At 38.9% G+C, this 17,912-nt stretch overlaps 1 protein-coding gene across 5 annotated transcripts in view; it reads right to left on the bottom strand.

The window, feature by feature from the left end:
• Positions 1-17,912, bottom strand: part of fancl (FA complementation group L) — an 84,188-nt gene that overhangs the window by 379 nt on the left and 65,897 nt on the right. For all 5 annotated transcript variants that reach the window (XM_072580976.1, XM_072580977.1, XM_072580980.1 and 2 more), the window contains 5 exons: positions 14,137-14,220; positions 13,997-14,042; positions 13,800-13,881; positions 6,563-6,679; positions 6,362-6,433 (listed from right to left, as the gene is read on the bottom strand). In XM_072580976.1, the coding sequence (XP_072437077.1) occupies positions 6,362-6,433; positions 6,563-6,679; positions 13,800-13,881; positions 13,997-14,042; positions 14,137-14,220 (401 nt within the window). The remainder of the gene's footprint in view (positions 1-6,361; positions 6,434-6,562; positions 6,680-13,799; positions 13,882-13,996; positions 14,043-14,136; positions 14,221-17,912) is intronic.

Below are 17,912 nucleotides of genomic sequence, written 5' to 3' on the forward strand. Positions count from 1 at the left end.
TTTTGTTACTGTTTACCACAAAACAATGTGATAATGATGTTATCTTTAAGGACTGGTGATTTGCTGTATGACAAACTACTTGATTTCTTTTAAGTAAAGTAACTTGAGAACTCAGGATAAAACAAGTCCTTAAATGTTATGCCAAAGAAATCTTCTTGTTCATAATGTATTGACAAATGGCTAACTTGTGAAATAATAAATTTAAACACTGAATGCAGTCTGTTTATTTGCTTATTGTTTGATTAACTAGCCAATAGCATTCTACAGTCACAACATCTTCTTTCCAAGTAAACTTAAAATTATTTCAAAAATTTGTATAACTTCTAAAGCACTGTTCTTTCAAAAGTTACCAAATTAAAATATAATTAATAAAGGAGCAAGCAAGATCATACTATGTTACACAGATGTAAATCATTTGAGGAAGCACTGATAATTTGACAGTGAAGGTACTGTTAGTACTTAAATTATTTGGATTTGGTGGAAAAGACTAGGTTATAAAATGCTTTGCACTGTTATAAAAAAAGCAAGAAGTGTTTAAAAGCAACCAAAAAGCTATATCATTTAACTTGAGCACAAATCTCAACAATTGGTGCAAAAAGGGAGGGTTCTAGATTCCTGGAGCACTGGGACGGTTTCTGGGAAAGGTAGGGCCTGTACAAGTGGGTCGGTCTGCACCTGCAACTGAATGTACCTTGTGGATGAGTTTGTTAATGCTGTTGGGAGGAATTTAAATTAGTTTGGCGGAGGGAGAGAATACAGCATTAGTACAATAGAGACGAAGCATACTATAGTAAAAGAACCAAGGCAGGAGTTCAGCCACGTTGAGTTTCAAGCAATATTGTTGGTACCACAGATGTAGTGGAGGGAGGGACAGAGTTAGCATCTCAACATTCTGGGGAAATGATGTTCAAGCAGAATAGGGGAGGATGTAAAAGAGTAGTGTTGCATTATTAATTAAGGAGTTAGTGACTACAGTAAGAAAGGACAACATCTTGGAAAGGTCTTCGAAAAAGGCTTTGTGGTTCGAGCTTAAGAATAAAAATGGGAGTCACATTTCTTGATGTGTAAAAGTAATAATAACTGGAGGATTTCGATTCCCTAACATTAATTTGAATGATCATAGTGTAATGAATTTAGAGGTGTTGGATTTATTGCCATGTATCCAGGAGAGCTCTTTGTGTCAACATGTCGGAAGTCAAACAAGAGGTGATGCAATGCTGCAGCAAATTCTGGGGAACAAAGGTGGACACGTGGTCAAGGTGGCAGTGGGAGAGTATTTTAATAACAGCGATGACTACACTACATTTTAAATTTGTTATGGAAAGGAAAAAAAGATGGTCTGCAAAAAAGGTTTGGGCTGAGGAAGGCAGGTTTTAATTAAAATAAGGCAGGATCTGGCCAAAGTAGACTGGCAGCAGGTACTTGTAGGAAAATCTATTGCAGAACAGTGGAAGACATTTGAAAAGGAAATACTGACCCATAACATTCCCTTTAAGATGAAACGTACCAGCAAAGAGGCCAGTGAACCCTGAATGTCTAGGAATATTCAGTTAAAAATCACACAACACTAGGTTATACTCCAACAGGTTTAATTGGAAGCACACTAGCTTTCGGAGCGAAGTCTCCTGATGAAGGAGCATTCACCTGATGAAGGAGCGTCGCTCCGAAAGCTAGTGTGCTTCCAATTAAACCTGTTGGACTATAACCTGGTGTTGTGTGATTTTTAACTTTGTACAACCCAGTCCAACACCAGCATCTCCAAATTAGGACTCTTCAGGATGGGATAAGAAGAAAATGAGAGGCTTTTAGTAGGTACAAAGGGAGCAAATCAATAGAGGCCCTAACAGAATACGGAAACTGCAGGGTAAAACTTAAGCAGACAATTCGGAAAATAAAGAGGAAGCATGAGAAAACACAAGGGAATGAAATTAGGGAGAATCCCATGATATTCCATAAGTATATTAATGGGAAAGAGAGTAAACATGGAAAGACTAGGGCCTATTTGAAGACCAAAAGGGTGCTGTGTGTGTGGAACCAGAGGACATTGCAGAATGTTAAACAAGTATTTCTATCAGTCCTTCCCCAGGAGAAGGAGAATATAGGTAGAGAATTCAGGAAGAGGGACTATGAGGTTCTTGAACAGATTGACATGAGTGAAGAGTTATTGGAGGTTTTGGTGAGGTTAAAAGTAGACAAATCCTGATCCAGATTTATTGTATTCCAGATTGCTGTGGGAGGTGAGGGAGGAAATTACAGGAGCTCTATCCCAAAGTTGCTAAACCAGGGAATTCCAAACCAACAACTCTCACATCAATTGCAATGCAACTATTGGAGAAAATTCTAAAGAAAATAATTAGTTGAAAGGTGAGATTTGATCAGGAATAGTCAGTATGGCTTTATCAGAACAAATCTGATGAAAACCTTTTGAAGTGCTCAGATATGTACATGAGGATACTGCAGCTGTTATATTTATGTGGAATTTTGGAAAGCCTTTGTCAAATTTCCACATAGGAAACAATGGAGGTAAAAACCACATTGGATCTAGGATAATGTAGCAAGTCAGTTTCAAAATTAACTTAGTGGCAGGAGATAAAGGGTTGTACTTGAAAACTGTGTGTGTCTGGAGGCTGTGTCCAGTGGCAAAGCACAGTCATCAGTGTTGGGTCCCTTACTGTTTGTAAGATATGTGAATGATATAGAGGAGAATGTTGGGAAGGTTGGCAAGTAAGTCTGTGGATAACACAAAGATTGGCAGTGTAGTTAATAGTGCAGACAAGGTCTTATGTTACAGGAAGATATAACCAGGTTGGTCAGATGGGCATATCAGTAGCAGATGGACTTTAACACTGAGATGTGTGAAGTGATGCACTTTGGAAGAAGTAACAAGATAAGAGAGTACTCAACGAATGGCAGGACAGTAGGAATCTCAGAACAGAGGGATCTTGGGATGTTTATCGACAGACCCATGAAAGGGTTATGACCGGGTAACAGGGTAGTTAGGAAGGCACACCGGACAGTTGACTTTATCAGTCATGGCATGAATTATAAGAGCAGGCAGGTTATTTTGGAGCTGTACAAAGTTTTTGCTAGGCCACAGCTGGAGTACTGTGTGCAGTTCTGGTCAACACACTGTAGGATGGGTGTGGTTGTACTGGAGAGTGTGCAGAAGACATTCATCAGGATGTTGCTGGGATGGAGTATGTTAGGTATGAAGAGAGGCTGGATAGTCTCTGACGGTTTCCCTTCGGGTAGAGAAGGTTGAGGAGAGATCTGGATGAAGTGTTTAAGATTATGAGCAGCATGGGCACGATGAATAGGAAGCAGTTGTAGTACTTAGTTGAAGGGTCAAAAAAGAGGGGGGTGAAGGGCAGGTTTAGAAAGGATTTGAGGATAAAAGAAAACTTTTCCCCCAAAGGTTTGTGGAAATTTGGAATGCGCTGCACAGGAGGGTAGCAAAGGCTGGAAACGTCAATCTTTATAAAGTACTTGGATGAGCAGTTGCAGTCTCTTAACATTTAGGACTATGGGCCAAATACTGGAAAGTAAGATCAGTATATAACGGTCAGCACAGTCTCAATGGGCCAAAGGGCCTTTTCTGTGCTGTATGATTCTGAGATAACACAAGACAACACAAAAAAGGTTGCCTTGTTTATCTAATTGAATTGATAAGCCATTTTTATTGTTTTTAAATCCCATAAATATTTTACTTGGTTAAAACAGAAGAAGTTGTACAAATGCTGCATGCTGGGCTGCATTATTCAAAATAATGAAAATATTGAATTTTACAACAGAAAATTAAAATTTTCTGCCCAAACCAGATGATCCAATTTCTCAGTCTTTCATGCTCTCCATACACCTTCAATACTCAACAAGAACATATGGCACTTTAGAAAACATGAACATGCAGTTAAAATACAAACAAAGTGTCTGTTTCAGTTTTTGTAGATTAAGACAGCAGACTTTTCCACATAAAGAAAGCAGATTAAAATCTAGAGTTACAGATGGATTATTACATTTGTAAATATACTAAAAAAAAACCAAAACTTCCCCATTTTTAGGTAACTGATCAAAGAGCTCAGTATTGTCATTGAACAGAAATCAAGTTTCAATAAGGAACCAACTTCCTCCTCGACTATGCAATATCATGATATTAAAAAAAGCAGTATACAGCACAAGAGGAAAAATATAATTAGGGGGGTATGTCTTTCTAACTTGAGATTTCAAGGCACATTCCTAGCATTTTAGAGTTGAAGGCTAAACATTCATCTTTAATAATAGATCAATACCATAACACATATTGGAAATATATTTATAATGTTCTGCCGATTAGCTGAAAAGTGAAGAACATATCTTTTGAATATGCTTTTCAGGTAACTATTTTCCAATTCTTATCTGGACATTCACTTCAGCCTTGTTTTTCCTGTGAAAATTACCACCTAACCAATATCACAATTGACTGTATTTCACCATTTTTGTGACAGAGTAAAATGGCCATTCCACAGAAAAGCCTAGAAACTAAAGCACAAAATTTTCCACTTGTGTACACTTGATATAGAACCCTTGACAACGAGAAGCACTTAATAACGGAAACCATTCATACAGATGAAGCCAACATTTTTCCTTACATTCATGTTAAATGAACAGAAAATGATGGGTGCATCAGTATGTGTTCCAGGTAGGTTTGGCTTCAGATTAAAATTCGTAAACAGAAATTTTATACTAAACTTTAGGTGGTTCTTTGGAAAAACTTACTGAAACAGAAACTGATTTAGTCACATTAAATCGGGATTTTTTTTTCATTTATTCATGGGATGAGGTTGTTGCTGACCAGACCAGTATTTATTTACCATCTCAAATTTCCCTTGAGAAGGTTATGGCAAGCCACTTTTGTGAACTGATGCAGCCCATTCGATTACATCCACAATATTGTTAAGGAATGAGTCCAGGATTTTGTCCCAGCGACTGTGAAAGAATAGCAATGTAGTTTTAAATGAGATGATTTGTGGCTTGGAGGGGATCTTGCATTTGGGTAGTGTTCATTCTAGGTAGTAAAGACGGTGTGTTTGGAAGGTGCTGTCTATCGAGCCTTGATGAGTTGTTACAATGCATCTTGTAGATGGTACACAATACTGCCAATGCTCTCGGATGTGAAGGAAGCGAATGTTAAAATTAGTGGATGCAGTGTCAATCGAGTTGGCTGGTTTGTCTTGGATGGTGTCAAGTTTCCTAAGTATTGTTGGAATAGCACTCATCCAGGCAAGTAACTTGTGTCTCACAAATGGTAGGCAAGCTTTGTGGAATCAGGTGGTGAGTTACTTTTGGCAGAATTCCCAGCTTCCAATCTGTTCCTGTAACCACAGTACTTATATGGCTATCCAATTCAGTTTCTGGTCAATAGAAACCCCAGGATGCAGGGGAATTCAGTAATGGCAGTGCTATATCATGGGGGACAATTGGATTTGCTCTTGTTGGAGGTGGTTATTGCTTATTACTTGTGTGGCACAAATGTTACTTGCCACTTATCAGACAGAGTCAGAATATTGTCCAGGCCTTACAGCACGTGGGGCAACTGCTTCAGCATCCAAAGAGTCGTGAATGTGCTAAACATTGTGTAATCATCCATGAACATCCCTAATTTAGGCTTTATGATAGAGGAAAGTTTATTAATTAAGCAGTTGGAGCTGATTGGGTCTAGGGTACAACCTAAAACTCCTGCAGTGATGTCCTGGAATTGAGATGATTGATCTTCAACAACCAAAACCATCATCCGCTGGTCCAGGTAGGATTCCAACCAGCACTGTTTTCTCCCAGATTCCTATTGGCTCCAGTTTTGATCAAGCGCATTGATGCCACACTTGTTCAAAGGCAGTCATCCTCATTTGAGGTTGACTTTTTTTGTCCATGTTTGGACCAAGTCTGTAATGAAGGGGGAAGCCTGGATGAGCCCAACTGAGTGATAATGAGGGAGGTTATTGTTGAGTTTGTGCCATCTGATATCACTGTTCTGATAATTGCAAGTAGACGGATGGTGTTATAATTGACCAGGATGAATTTGACCTGGTTTTGTGAAGAGGATATAGTTGAGTAATTTCCAGATTGGTAAGTATTACCACTGTTGTAACTGTGCTGAAACAGGTCAAACAGAGGCATCCTTGTTCTGGAGCACAAGTCTTCACTGCCATTGCTGGAATGCTTTCAGGGCTCATAACATTTGCAGTAAGTTCAACTGTTTCTTTATATCATGTGGCGTGAATTATATTGGCTGAAGGCTAACATCTGTGATGTTGAGTACCGTAGAAGGAGACAAGATAGATCATTCTCTTGTACCTAATTTAGTTTCTGATCATTAATCTGTTCTTACCTTATTGCAATAAGGGCATTCACCAAAAATGACGTTAAAGCTCTGTCTTGAATGAGGCAGCCCTCGTAACCACTGCAGGATTGAACATTTCAATAATTAACAAGATAGTGTCAAATATACATTAAGAAGCTTTATGCAGTACACAAAGAAACAAGTTATAACTTGTTTTTTTTTTGAGATGTGTTTTTAAGTTCTACTCACCTCATAAAGGCACTCTTGATGGAATGGCTGACCACAGCGTGGGTCATCACACACTTGATCCGGTATGGATGAAGCCAGACGGTATGCATAACAGATTCCACATTCCATACTGAAACTCTGTCAAATAAATATTTAAAAAAAGGGCTTCTTTTAAGAATTCATCTACACTGCCTGGATCATAAACTCCAAAGAACAAAGTCATTTTGATAAATGTAATACCTTATATACATTAGATTTAAAATGTACTGACAATATCTGCACTCTCCCAAAACTTCAAACAGCATTGATGGTACTTCAGCTCTGCCTATATGATGAGCAGAACACCTCAATTAAATAATTTCCCCAATTTTTTCCTTGTAACTACAATTTGCTCATATGCTTTTCACCAAAATAATCACAGCAGGTTCCCAAAAACTATTTTTTGAAATGTTCATTTTCACAAATTAAAAACCACAATAGTCAAAGAGAAATGTAATATTTAAATTATTCTCGACACCCAGCAGGGAGTACTAAGAGGTGAAAACCATGAAAAGTCTAAATGGACTCAAAGCAGAGTGACCACAAAATAGTCAATACAGCCAACAGAAGGTTGCATGCACAAGCCAGACCACCATGGAAGTCAACCTTCCATCCATGGACTCCATTTACACAGCTTATTGCTGTGGAAAAGCTGCCAACATCAAATCCCCATCGCACCCTGGTAATGGTCTCCTACAACCTCTTCTGTCAGGCAGAAGATATAGAAGCTTGAACACACTCACCGGCAAGTTCAAGAGCAGCTTCTTCCCAGCCGTTATTAGACTGACAAATGGACTTTCTAACTTCAAATAAGCTGATCTTGCCCAGTGCAAGGCCTGTACAACGTCACCTCTATGCCTCTAAGTTTTTTTTTCCCTCACCCTATGATCTGTCTTTGCTGACTATGATATGCCTGCACTGCTCAAACAAAACTTTTTGCTGTACTTTGATACATGTGACAATAAATAAATCAAATTTGAGTGATTAGTTCATCCAAGTGACAAGATGATCAACAGACAAATTTAAGATTTGCTGGGTAAAAATAAAGTTCTGATAATAACTGGAACTAGAAAGATTACAAAGCAATTCAAAACAAATATATTCACTGACATATATTCTGTTTATACCATAGTGCTGAGAGTAATGAGCAAGGAATTCTAAAGTACTGACCATCATAATGAAGTAGTCAATGGGCACAGAGAAAGTATCCTTGGATTGGAAACTTGGTACCCATATTGAAATAGGATGACAAAACAAGTTTGGGCAATCTCAAATCCAACAGCCTTACTTCCAATCCACACCAAATAAAGATTGTGAGAAATAACCTCTATGTTGATCTGTATAGTAATATATCAATTAACTTGAACTTGGAAGAGGAAAATATGACCTCACCAAATTCATCAACTCCTTTGATAAATTTTAAACTAGATTTTCTATGAAAAGCAATTAATTTGTCCATCAACCAACATCAGAAAAACTGATGCGTTGTTAATTTTCCACATGGCTGCCTGTCAGACCTTTAAATGAGCTTATATTTGAAACATTGACTCTCCTGCTCCTCGGATGCTGTCCTGACCGGCTGTGCTTTTCCAGCACCACACCTTTTGACTCAGATCTCCAGCGTCTGCAGTCTTCACTTTCTCCTAGATCTTTAAATCAGACAGTTTAATTCTGATTGGTCAAGTCATTACCTTGATGAATAAGCCAGAGATTGGATATTGAGGCCCAGTTACCAAATATGTTTACGAAAGGACAAATGGCTCATGTCCTATTTACTAATTTGCTGATAAGGCCTATTTTATAGCATGCAAAAGTGTAATAATCCCAAAAGGTTTACTGACTTGGGAGGTATGTTTGCAGTAGACAATAGTAGAGAGGCTGCTGACTGATTTCTCAACAAGGACATCAACAAAATTATTCCAGCAATCCTTGAAAAGTAATTTATTTGTTATTAAGTATTTTGAAACTGAGGTATACACGTTTTTAAATATTTTTATTGCAAACCAGAGTTCTTGGAACTCAAACTGAACCATGTATTTTTTTGTGTTCAGTGAACAATTTGCTTTAAAAAGTTACAACTGCCATAATGCCAAATGAGAGAAAGTTACACAGAGTTTCTAGGGAACCATCCAGATGACTGGGGCGGGGGGGGAGGTGCTGGAGGAAGACAAGACTGTTCCAAACTTGACTTCCACATTTACTCTCTGCTGGGAGGTTGTTCAAGCAGGTATCGAACTCTGAACTGCTGAGAAGTCTTTCGATGGAGTTACATTTACTGTAGTAGCATTCCAAAGTAAAAGAGTTTAAAGTACTTGCATTATTTTAGCATACAAAGTTATTATTAATCTCATATCACAGTATTGGGATACAGTTGACAGTTGGGTAAATAAGCGAGATTAAGGTCTTGAAGTTTTAAAAGAAGAAAAGAAATCAAAGCTGTGTCAGAGATAGGTCAGCACTTGAAAGAAGCTAGGTCAGAAGCATAGTAATAACAATTAGAAAAAACTTATCTACAGTTCCAGCAGATGAGTTGAAATTTTAATCACTTGAAGCACATCAAAGTATTAAAAAAAAATCTCTCTCCCTTGGTATAGAGCTAGATGATGTTTTGCTGTTGGCAAAGCACTGAATGTTCTAAGAACTGCGACAATGTTTGTACAATGTACCAGTGCATACTAGTTACAATACAAAGCTGTTGCTTCTGTTCAATTTGTAATGAGTGTTTGGATTATTTCTCATTCGTATTTAAAAATCTTTTAATCTGTGTTATAAAGGAATAGAATGATTTTGTTTCTTGTTTATCTTTGTGTCTTTGTTAATAACTTCTGTTTAGTTGTATTATTTAAACAAAGATTGAAACATTGCATGTTTATGTTTTAATAAAAGATCAGTTTGGTTACGAAAATTATGATCAAGCCAGCCAGCTTCTTGTCAGGAATCTGACTCATCGGGTAATATATCAACTGGGCAACAACTGGGACAGTTGATCATAATTGAATGTTGCAAGGATGTTATAAGACACGCTACATAAACGTAAGCCTTTTTTCCCTTTACATCTTCAGTAAGAAACTACTCACTGGAAACAGAATGTCAGGGGAGAATCAGATAAGAAATGAGATGCATTGGGTCTTGCCACTATTGTTTCTCATATACTAACTGCCCTGATAGAAAACAGAATAGATCATACGTTGAGTGTAGGTCTCACGCACCTTTGAAAGTTAAGGGGAGAATCTGCCTCTGTTTAGTGGCCTCGCACTCTTTTACTTCTTAAGGTACAGCCTTTCATTTCTCCCGAAAGATGTTCCATTTCATGGAGCTGCTGGCCTCAACTGAAGGCTGGGACCTCTGCATACTGACAGCACCGTACAACTGGAGACTACTGGTATTTGCTGAGGAGATGGTTTTGAGTGACGGACAGACTTTAGGTATTTCTGAGATCTCATTGTATTCAATCTGACATGTCCAACAAAGAGAGTGGTGGTGAGAATATTGGGCAGGGAAGGGAGTGAGGGCATGGATGTGTAGTTTCAGAACTGCAAAAAGAGCCACTGGTATTTGCAACCTGGCAAGAGACAGCTTACCTCTTTAAATGATAGTATGCCAAATTACTAAACCTATTGTGGTGCAACTTGAGTTCAGGCCTTTCTTGCTAACCAATTAAATCAAAGCGATGGCAGTGTGAGGTCTTACATGGACATTAATTGACCGTTCAACTGGGCGACAATCAGTTGATTCACACAGTGCCTCTGCTATCACTTATAAAATTGCGGTGTGGCTAGGGATGTATGGCCTGATTGGTATGCAGTCAATGTACAGTATCCTTAATTATGAGTTGACCTGGTCTGCTTTCCCACCAACAGATGGCCCAAATTCAGTTCAATGTAAAACTAGTCAAATGGGTAGGCAATGCCAAACTAAGAAGTGGAATTAAAATGCTTTGGAAAGAAAAAGAACAAACTCATATTTACATTGTGCTTTCTTTGACCCAATGATGACCCAGAATAACATCTGAACTATGTTTGATGTGTAGCAACTTGTACGGTAGTCAATTTGTATACACTAAGTTAACATAAACAACAATATGAAAATGACTAGATAATATACTTTACTTTTTTTTGTTAATAATTCATGGGATATGGGCATCACTGGCAAGGCCAGTATTTATTGCCTATCCATAAATGCCCAGAGGGCAGTAAAGAGTTAACCACATGATTAGATGAGAATGATTAAAACCCTTACAGTGTGGAAGCAGGCTATTCAGCCCATTGAGTCTACACCGACCTTCCAAAGAGCATCCCACCCAGACCTAGCCCCAGCCTCCTACCCTATCTCTGTAACGCTGCACCTATCATGGCGAATCCATTTAACCTACACATCCCTGGACATGATGGACAATCCACTTAAACTGCACATCTTTGGATTGAGGGAGGAAACCAGAACACCCGGAGGAAACCCACACAGAGAATACGCAAACTCCACACAAACAAACAGTCACTAGAGTGTGGAAGCAAACCCAGGTCCTTGGCACTGTGAGGCAGTCGTGCTAACCACGGACCGCCCCCTTGGAGGCCAGACCAGACAAGGATGGTAAGATTTCCTTCTATACAGGACATTAGTGATCCAGATGGGTTTAATGACAAAAGACATTATTTATGGTCACTATGTGGCTAGCTTTTCATTCCAGACATTTAAAATTGAATGCAAATGTCATTATCTCCCATGATGTGATTATGAACCATCATCCCAGGGTTCTGGATTATCAGTGCAGTGACATTATTGCCACACTGCTGGCTCCCTATTCTTAAAGGATTCAAACTGCTTTTTCAGGGTGTTGTCACAGGCATGAAAGCTTGAACAACCTCTTTCTGACCTTTACCCATTCTATGATTCCATAACCAATGCACAGGGAACTGCCAGCTCTAGAATTTACAAATAGTAAGAACAAATGGAATGCAATATGAATCAAGTACTCTCAAGTAGAAAGACACACGTACTACAAATGATCTTTCAATCCCAAAGAAAACAAATTAAGCAAACCTTAGGGACTCTTTGTTGACTCCATGACAAACATGCTAACAAATGTGGAGCTGCAAATGAATGTGGAACAAATCCAAGACACTTGATTAGAAGTCAGAAGATAACTGGTCAAGCATCAGTGCTCTAGTTAGACTGCAGCTTGAACACTGCTTATGCTCTGACCTCTAAATAAGAGACACCTGCCTGGACAGTTGGGTTATGGGGCATAATAGGTAAAAATCCAGACATTTATGAAATGTCTTATGAAAAGATGGTTTTTCTGAGATGGCACAGTTGAAAATCCACTTCCGTTAGAGAAATGTGGAGAGCAAAAAGATTGATCTATATCAGGTGTTAGTAGAAAACACTCCAGAACTAGGAACTTTTCCATCTAAAATAGAAACGGAACATATGATCTCATAAAAAAAAATACTCATGATATTGCAGCACATACAGAACACTACTTTATCTTTCAAAAGCAGAATAAGGATCAGAGATTGAAACTAGTAAAAGGATATTTTTAGAACTAATATCAAGAAGTCTTTCTTCACACACACAGAATTCTGAACACGTGAAAGAAAGTTCCAATTAATAAATGTGGAAAAAAAATCTTGACATAGTTGGATGATGCAACAGAAGGACTTGAGAATCTTTCTGGATGGATGAGCAGAGGAAAAAACAAATTACTACCTGATATGTAATTATCTTTTTTAACATGATGTGATAGTCAGAAGCTTTTGGTTTAGGCTAAGTACAAGCAATTCACAATTTACTGGCTAGCTAGAAGGAAAAAAATGTCACTTTTGACAAATCACAAGGCAAGTGTTAAGAAAAGAATACTCCAAGGAAGATAAGTATATAAACAGGAAGGATGTATAGTCTTATATTAATTTTTTGATGTGTACAGAACTCTACATCCACCATTTTGTAATTTTCAGTTAATGAAATGTATTGAATATCAGCCCCTTGTCTAATGAGTATGATTGGCCTGAAATAATGTAGGTACATTTGAAATTTAATTTCTTTCAAGAGACCATCAAATATTAAGTAAATATTAAGCTAATAAATACATTTTCCAAAAGCCTTCCTTGAAGTTTTGAAGCAAAAAAGTTCTGATTTTAACTAAAACTATTTCAACTACACATGCATTCCAGTGTTGTACAAATTTAAGATTTAAGAGTTAATCTTATGCACAATTTTTTTTAGATTTGTAATAATAATTGCACTTATTTTTATGGAAAATTGATAGAAACATAATTTGCAGTTATAGCTCTTGTAGAATGGAGAAATCTACATTTCCCATGCACTATTGCTATTAGAACATCCAGTAATCAGATATCAAAGCCATTTTCTGACTAGTTAGAAGACATAAAAGAGTCTCATACTTCAAGGCATTTTCTTCCAGTCTAAGATAGAGTTTATTAGCATAGTGCAGGAGTGACCAGTCTGTGTGACTAACAATGTTCTTCTAATTATGCATCTTTTGAGTGGTAGACAGCCAATAGACTGAAAGTGAGAAATGAAGTGGCAAAGCTTGTTTAACTACCTGCATTCATTCATTTTTCAGAAAAATTTAAATTAATAAATAAATTCCACATTTGCACAATAATTTCAGCTTACTTACATAATTGACTAGTTGTATTTGTAGCAGATCTTATAAACTTTTGAGTATTGCCTTCCTTTATAGCAGGAAAGTGTAGACATGTTTTAGTTCTGAAGAAATCAGACCAGACTAAAACATTAACATTGTTTCTCTCGCCACAAACATGGTGAGTTTCTTCAGTATTGTGTTTGTAAACATGCTTAACGGACAAATAAAGAATTTTGCTTCGATGGTAACGTTTAGAAATGAAGAACAGCACTGGCTTTTGACATGCAATACAATTTATATTGCTTTAAATAGCCTACTGCCTTCACTTTATCTCAATGTATATGGAGGGCTATTTCTACTTTACAGGTGCCACTTCCATAAACTATACTCCCAAAGAAAAACATTTATACAAATACTTTTCAAGTTTTGTGTGCTCCCCATAATTCTCTTCAATGCTGCAGAAATTTGCAGAAATCTGAAGTGAAAACTTTAGACATCTTTTACAACATTGAAGCCATGTACATATTTTAAAAGCTCAATACAGTCCCCAGAAAACTGCATTATCTGCAAGTTTTCGTTTTCTCTAATGATCAGACAATGGCTGTAACTTACAGACTTTTCATGGCTGTCCGGGGATGGAAAGTCTACCTCCAACATATCCTTTAGATTTTGCAGCACGGTGCACTCTGGAGACCTGAAAAGCATATCCTATATTTAATTGCAAAGTTTTTCCTTTAACCATGGAGGTGCAGAAGGCAATTGCTTTTCATCAAGCGCTCAGATGAGACCAATATTTGAATACTGCTTACCAAAGATGCAGGTTGGCGTTCAGTTTATTTCTCAGTGGAGTTACCACTAGGAGCAAATCAATATGGTTAATATTTTACATCATGAGTGCAATATGCAAAAAATTTGAAAAGCAGGAACCCATTTCAAGAGGGTCACATACCATGATCAGCACCAAGGAAGCAACATTCAGGCAACATTTTAGGATGCCGCGGATCGACTTCTATATTTATTGAAACATTGTTACCTGCAAAATCCAAGAACAAGTAATTAAAATTGCAAACTCATTTAAAAAAACTTCAAACTACTGAGAATGCTGACATAAAGCAAGCAGTGTAGTTTATATTGGAGTCTCTCCATCTCTTTGACAAAGCTTTTGGTAATTTGTCACAAATCCTTATTGTCTGTACTATCTAATTTTATCTGAAAACTCTCCTGGGAAATAACCTGCTACTTTTATGAATGAAGGTGCTATTTAATTGACACTTGCTGTTGAGCAGATCATAAAATTTTATAAGAACTGCCAGAAAACGGAGTAATAATTTCAATGTTTCACTTGCATATACTCAAATTCTAAGAAAATTAGGATGGCAGGGATCTGGCGCCAGGGACCCAGGTTCAATTCTAGCTTAGGCAATTGTCCATGTCAAGTTTGCACATTTCCTCCTCCACCGCGCCCCGACCCAGGGTTTCCCCTCACATGCTGAAAATGTACAGGTTAGGTGGATTGACCATTTCCAGTTATGTTCAGGTTAGGTGGGTTATCTGTGGTAAATGAGGTGACAGGAATATGCTAGGGGGCTGAGTCTGGATGGGATGTTCTTTGGAGGGTCAGTGTAGACATGAGGAGCCAAAATGCCTACTTTGCACTGTAGGAATCTACGATTAACTTAACTTTCAATGTTACAATGTTACAAAGGAACAAGAGTTAATGGGCGGAATTTTCTCACTGTAAACAAAGTGAGCAATGGCAATTGTTGGGAAAAAAAATGGCAAGAATGAAAAAATGAGATGCTTTGATGTTGAGAAAAAAGAAAACTAACTTTCTGCATTTGCAAAGATGACAGTTTCACTGATGAGTGACAAGGAGTCCATTTACTACATCAACACCTCACCCTTACCTAATTCCACCTCGCTTGTACGCAGATTTCTACTTTCTCGGGTACAGGAGAGGAAATAGAAGACGCCAATTCCTGACATAAAGTTAGCAAAGGTACCAGGTGGCTGCAGTTTAATGGGGTCTGCCAGAATTCCCGGGTATGTGAATACAGTTCATGGGTAGTGACTGTTTGCACCCTCTCTACATAGAGACTGGCATCAGCCAAGGACCAGCCTCACATCCTCATGGCTCATCATCAACTTATTTATTATAGAGTTCATCACTTCATTACTGTACTTTGGAGCTCACAGACATCTTTGATAATAAAATTGCTGCTACCCCGTCCACAGGAACACACATCCAGCTGATGCATTGGAACAGAATATATCTCAGAATTCTTAGCTCTCTTAGCGCTCACTACTCACATTGTGCTCACTTGAATGCTCACTGTATTTCTGCCTTGCCTTTTTGAACTTTGCTGCCTCATTTACAACTGCAGGCTCACAGTACTTCAGCAGTCTCTTTTAGTGGAAATGCAAATCCAGGCAGCATGTCAGGTTTGCTAGCCATGATCAGTCGAAGGAGCAGCTGTATGGCATCATTCTAAAGTTACCCTGCAATCGGTATCTGTGGCTTATGCAGCCAACACTCTGAATGTGTTTCAAATAAACATCATGTCTCAAACTTTAAGGGGAGTCGTCTTCAGCCAGACCAAAGGGGACTGTGCTCAGTCAGGTGGCACTGGCACAGTAAGTCATTTATAATATCAGTGTACAGATTGGGCCAACGAATTCCACACGCATTGAGTCAATGAATTTTTCTTCTGCCGCCTCTACACTTACTTTTTCCATCAGGACTCCCACCCACACTCTGAGGAGCCCTTCTTCTGCCTCCAAAATACTCTATCCACTTGGATACCCAGTGCTGGCCTGTTACCCGCCCTCGACCTCTTTATCTCCAAAGGCCGCCGTGACATTGACTGCCTCAACCTGTCCACCCCTCTCACCCATGCAACGCGCAGCCCCCTCACTCTCACCCCAACCTTACCATCAAACCAGGGGACAAGGGGGAGCACAGTGGTAGTTTGGCACACTGACCTGTACACTGCTGAAGCCAGGCCCCAACTCACAGACACCTTCTCCTACTGCCCCCTTGACCACAACCTCACCTCCCACCACCAAACCTCCTCCCAATCCCAGACCATCCACAACTTTATCACCTGAGGGGATCTCCCATCCACAGCCTCCAACCTCATATTCCCAGAACCCCATACCTTCCAGTTCCACCTTTTACCCAAAATTCATACACCTGCCTGCCCCAGTCGACCCATTGTCTCAGCCTGCTCATACCCCACCAAAATTTCTCCTCATACCTTGACACCATCCTGCCCCCTTGGTCCAGCAACTCCCAAATACATTCGGAGCACTATTCACACCCTCCACCTCCTCCATGACTTACCTTTCCCCAGCCCCCAATGCCTCATCTTCATCATGGACGTCCAGTTCTTGTACATGCCCATCCGCCATGGCGAAAGCCTTCAAGTCCTTGGTTTCTTCCTCTCCCACCAACCCAACCAGTACCCCTCCATCGACATACTCATTTGATTGGTGGAACTGGTCTTCACCCTCAACAACTTCTCCTGTGAATCCTCCCACTTCCTTCAGATCAAAGGGGTAGCCATGGGCATACACATGGGCTGCACCTATGCCTGCCTCTTAGTCGGGAACATGAAACAGTCCATCTTCTGCAGCCACACCAGCACCACTCCCCACCTTTTCCTCTGCTACATCAACAACTTTCTTGTAAGGATTGGATATGGTTAAGTCAATTGGAGCATCCACAGTCATAGGTCCCATATCCTTCCAGTCCAGGGAGTGGATCGTAGTCAGTCCTGGGTGTAGAGCCCAACCAATCTGGGAATTAGCAATAACTCTGGCAGGGAGCTGCAGTGATCAGTCAGGTGCTTGGTCACTCATCAATTAAGACTGCTGTCCCTTGTCAGTCACAACCATTTGCCAGTCAGTCCTGGAAATCTGTTCACTGAAAGTCAATGGATACAGCTGCGATAGTCAGCTTGGGAAGTCAATTGTGGGGATTGGAGGCAGAATTCTGGGATTGGAGGAGTCAGTAATTATAAAGTGGAGGGCAACTCATTACTAAATACTACTGGGAATTAATCTATTTTCTACACTTCTGTAAACAACAATTAGGATCAATTCTCTACTCCTACTCGCTCCCAATCTAAAACCTGTAATTGATGGAAAACGTAGTAATCAATTAATACTGTATTTGTGACTTTAGTTATGTTGTTATTCTGATTTCATTTGAAAATAGTGAGTGGTATTTAGTACATGAATAGAAACAACATTACTAATAAAGAACAAAAAAAATGGTGGATGCTGTAAATCAGAAACAAAAACAAAAGTTGCTGGAAAAGCTCAGCAGATCTGGCAGCATCTGTAAAGAGAAATTAGAGTTAAAATTTCTAGTCCGGTGACCTATCCTCAATCACAGGACCTGAAACGTTAATTCCGATTTCTCTTCACAGATGCTGAAGAGTTTTTCCAGCATCGAGATAAGACTCTCATTTTGTGTATGTATGAGTAAAACATTGCTGGCCGGGGTCAGTGTCATTTCTGGTATTGAAGGGATTTTTTTTTCCCCCTGCTTAAACGTGGCTTTATATGAGGGGTTAACCTGCTTACAGTCTTGAATTTCACAACATATAAGACCTGAAAGGAAAACAATGAATGATTATAGGCTAAAGCTAAGCAAATATAGGATTTTCTACCACAACTTCAGAAGGTAAGAACAATAAAGTCAATATGATCATCATTACT

Source organism: Chiloscyllium punctatum, chromosome 11, assembly GCF_047496795.1.
Source record: "Chiloscyllium punctatum isolate Juve2018m chromosome 11, sChiPun1.3, whole genome shotgun sequence".
In the NCBI taxonomy this organism is placed as follows: Eukaryota; Metazoa; Chordata; class Chondrichthyes; order Orectolobiformes; family Hemiscylliidae; genus Chiloscyllium; species Chiloscyllium punctatum.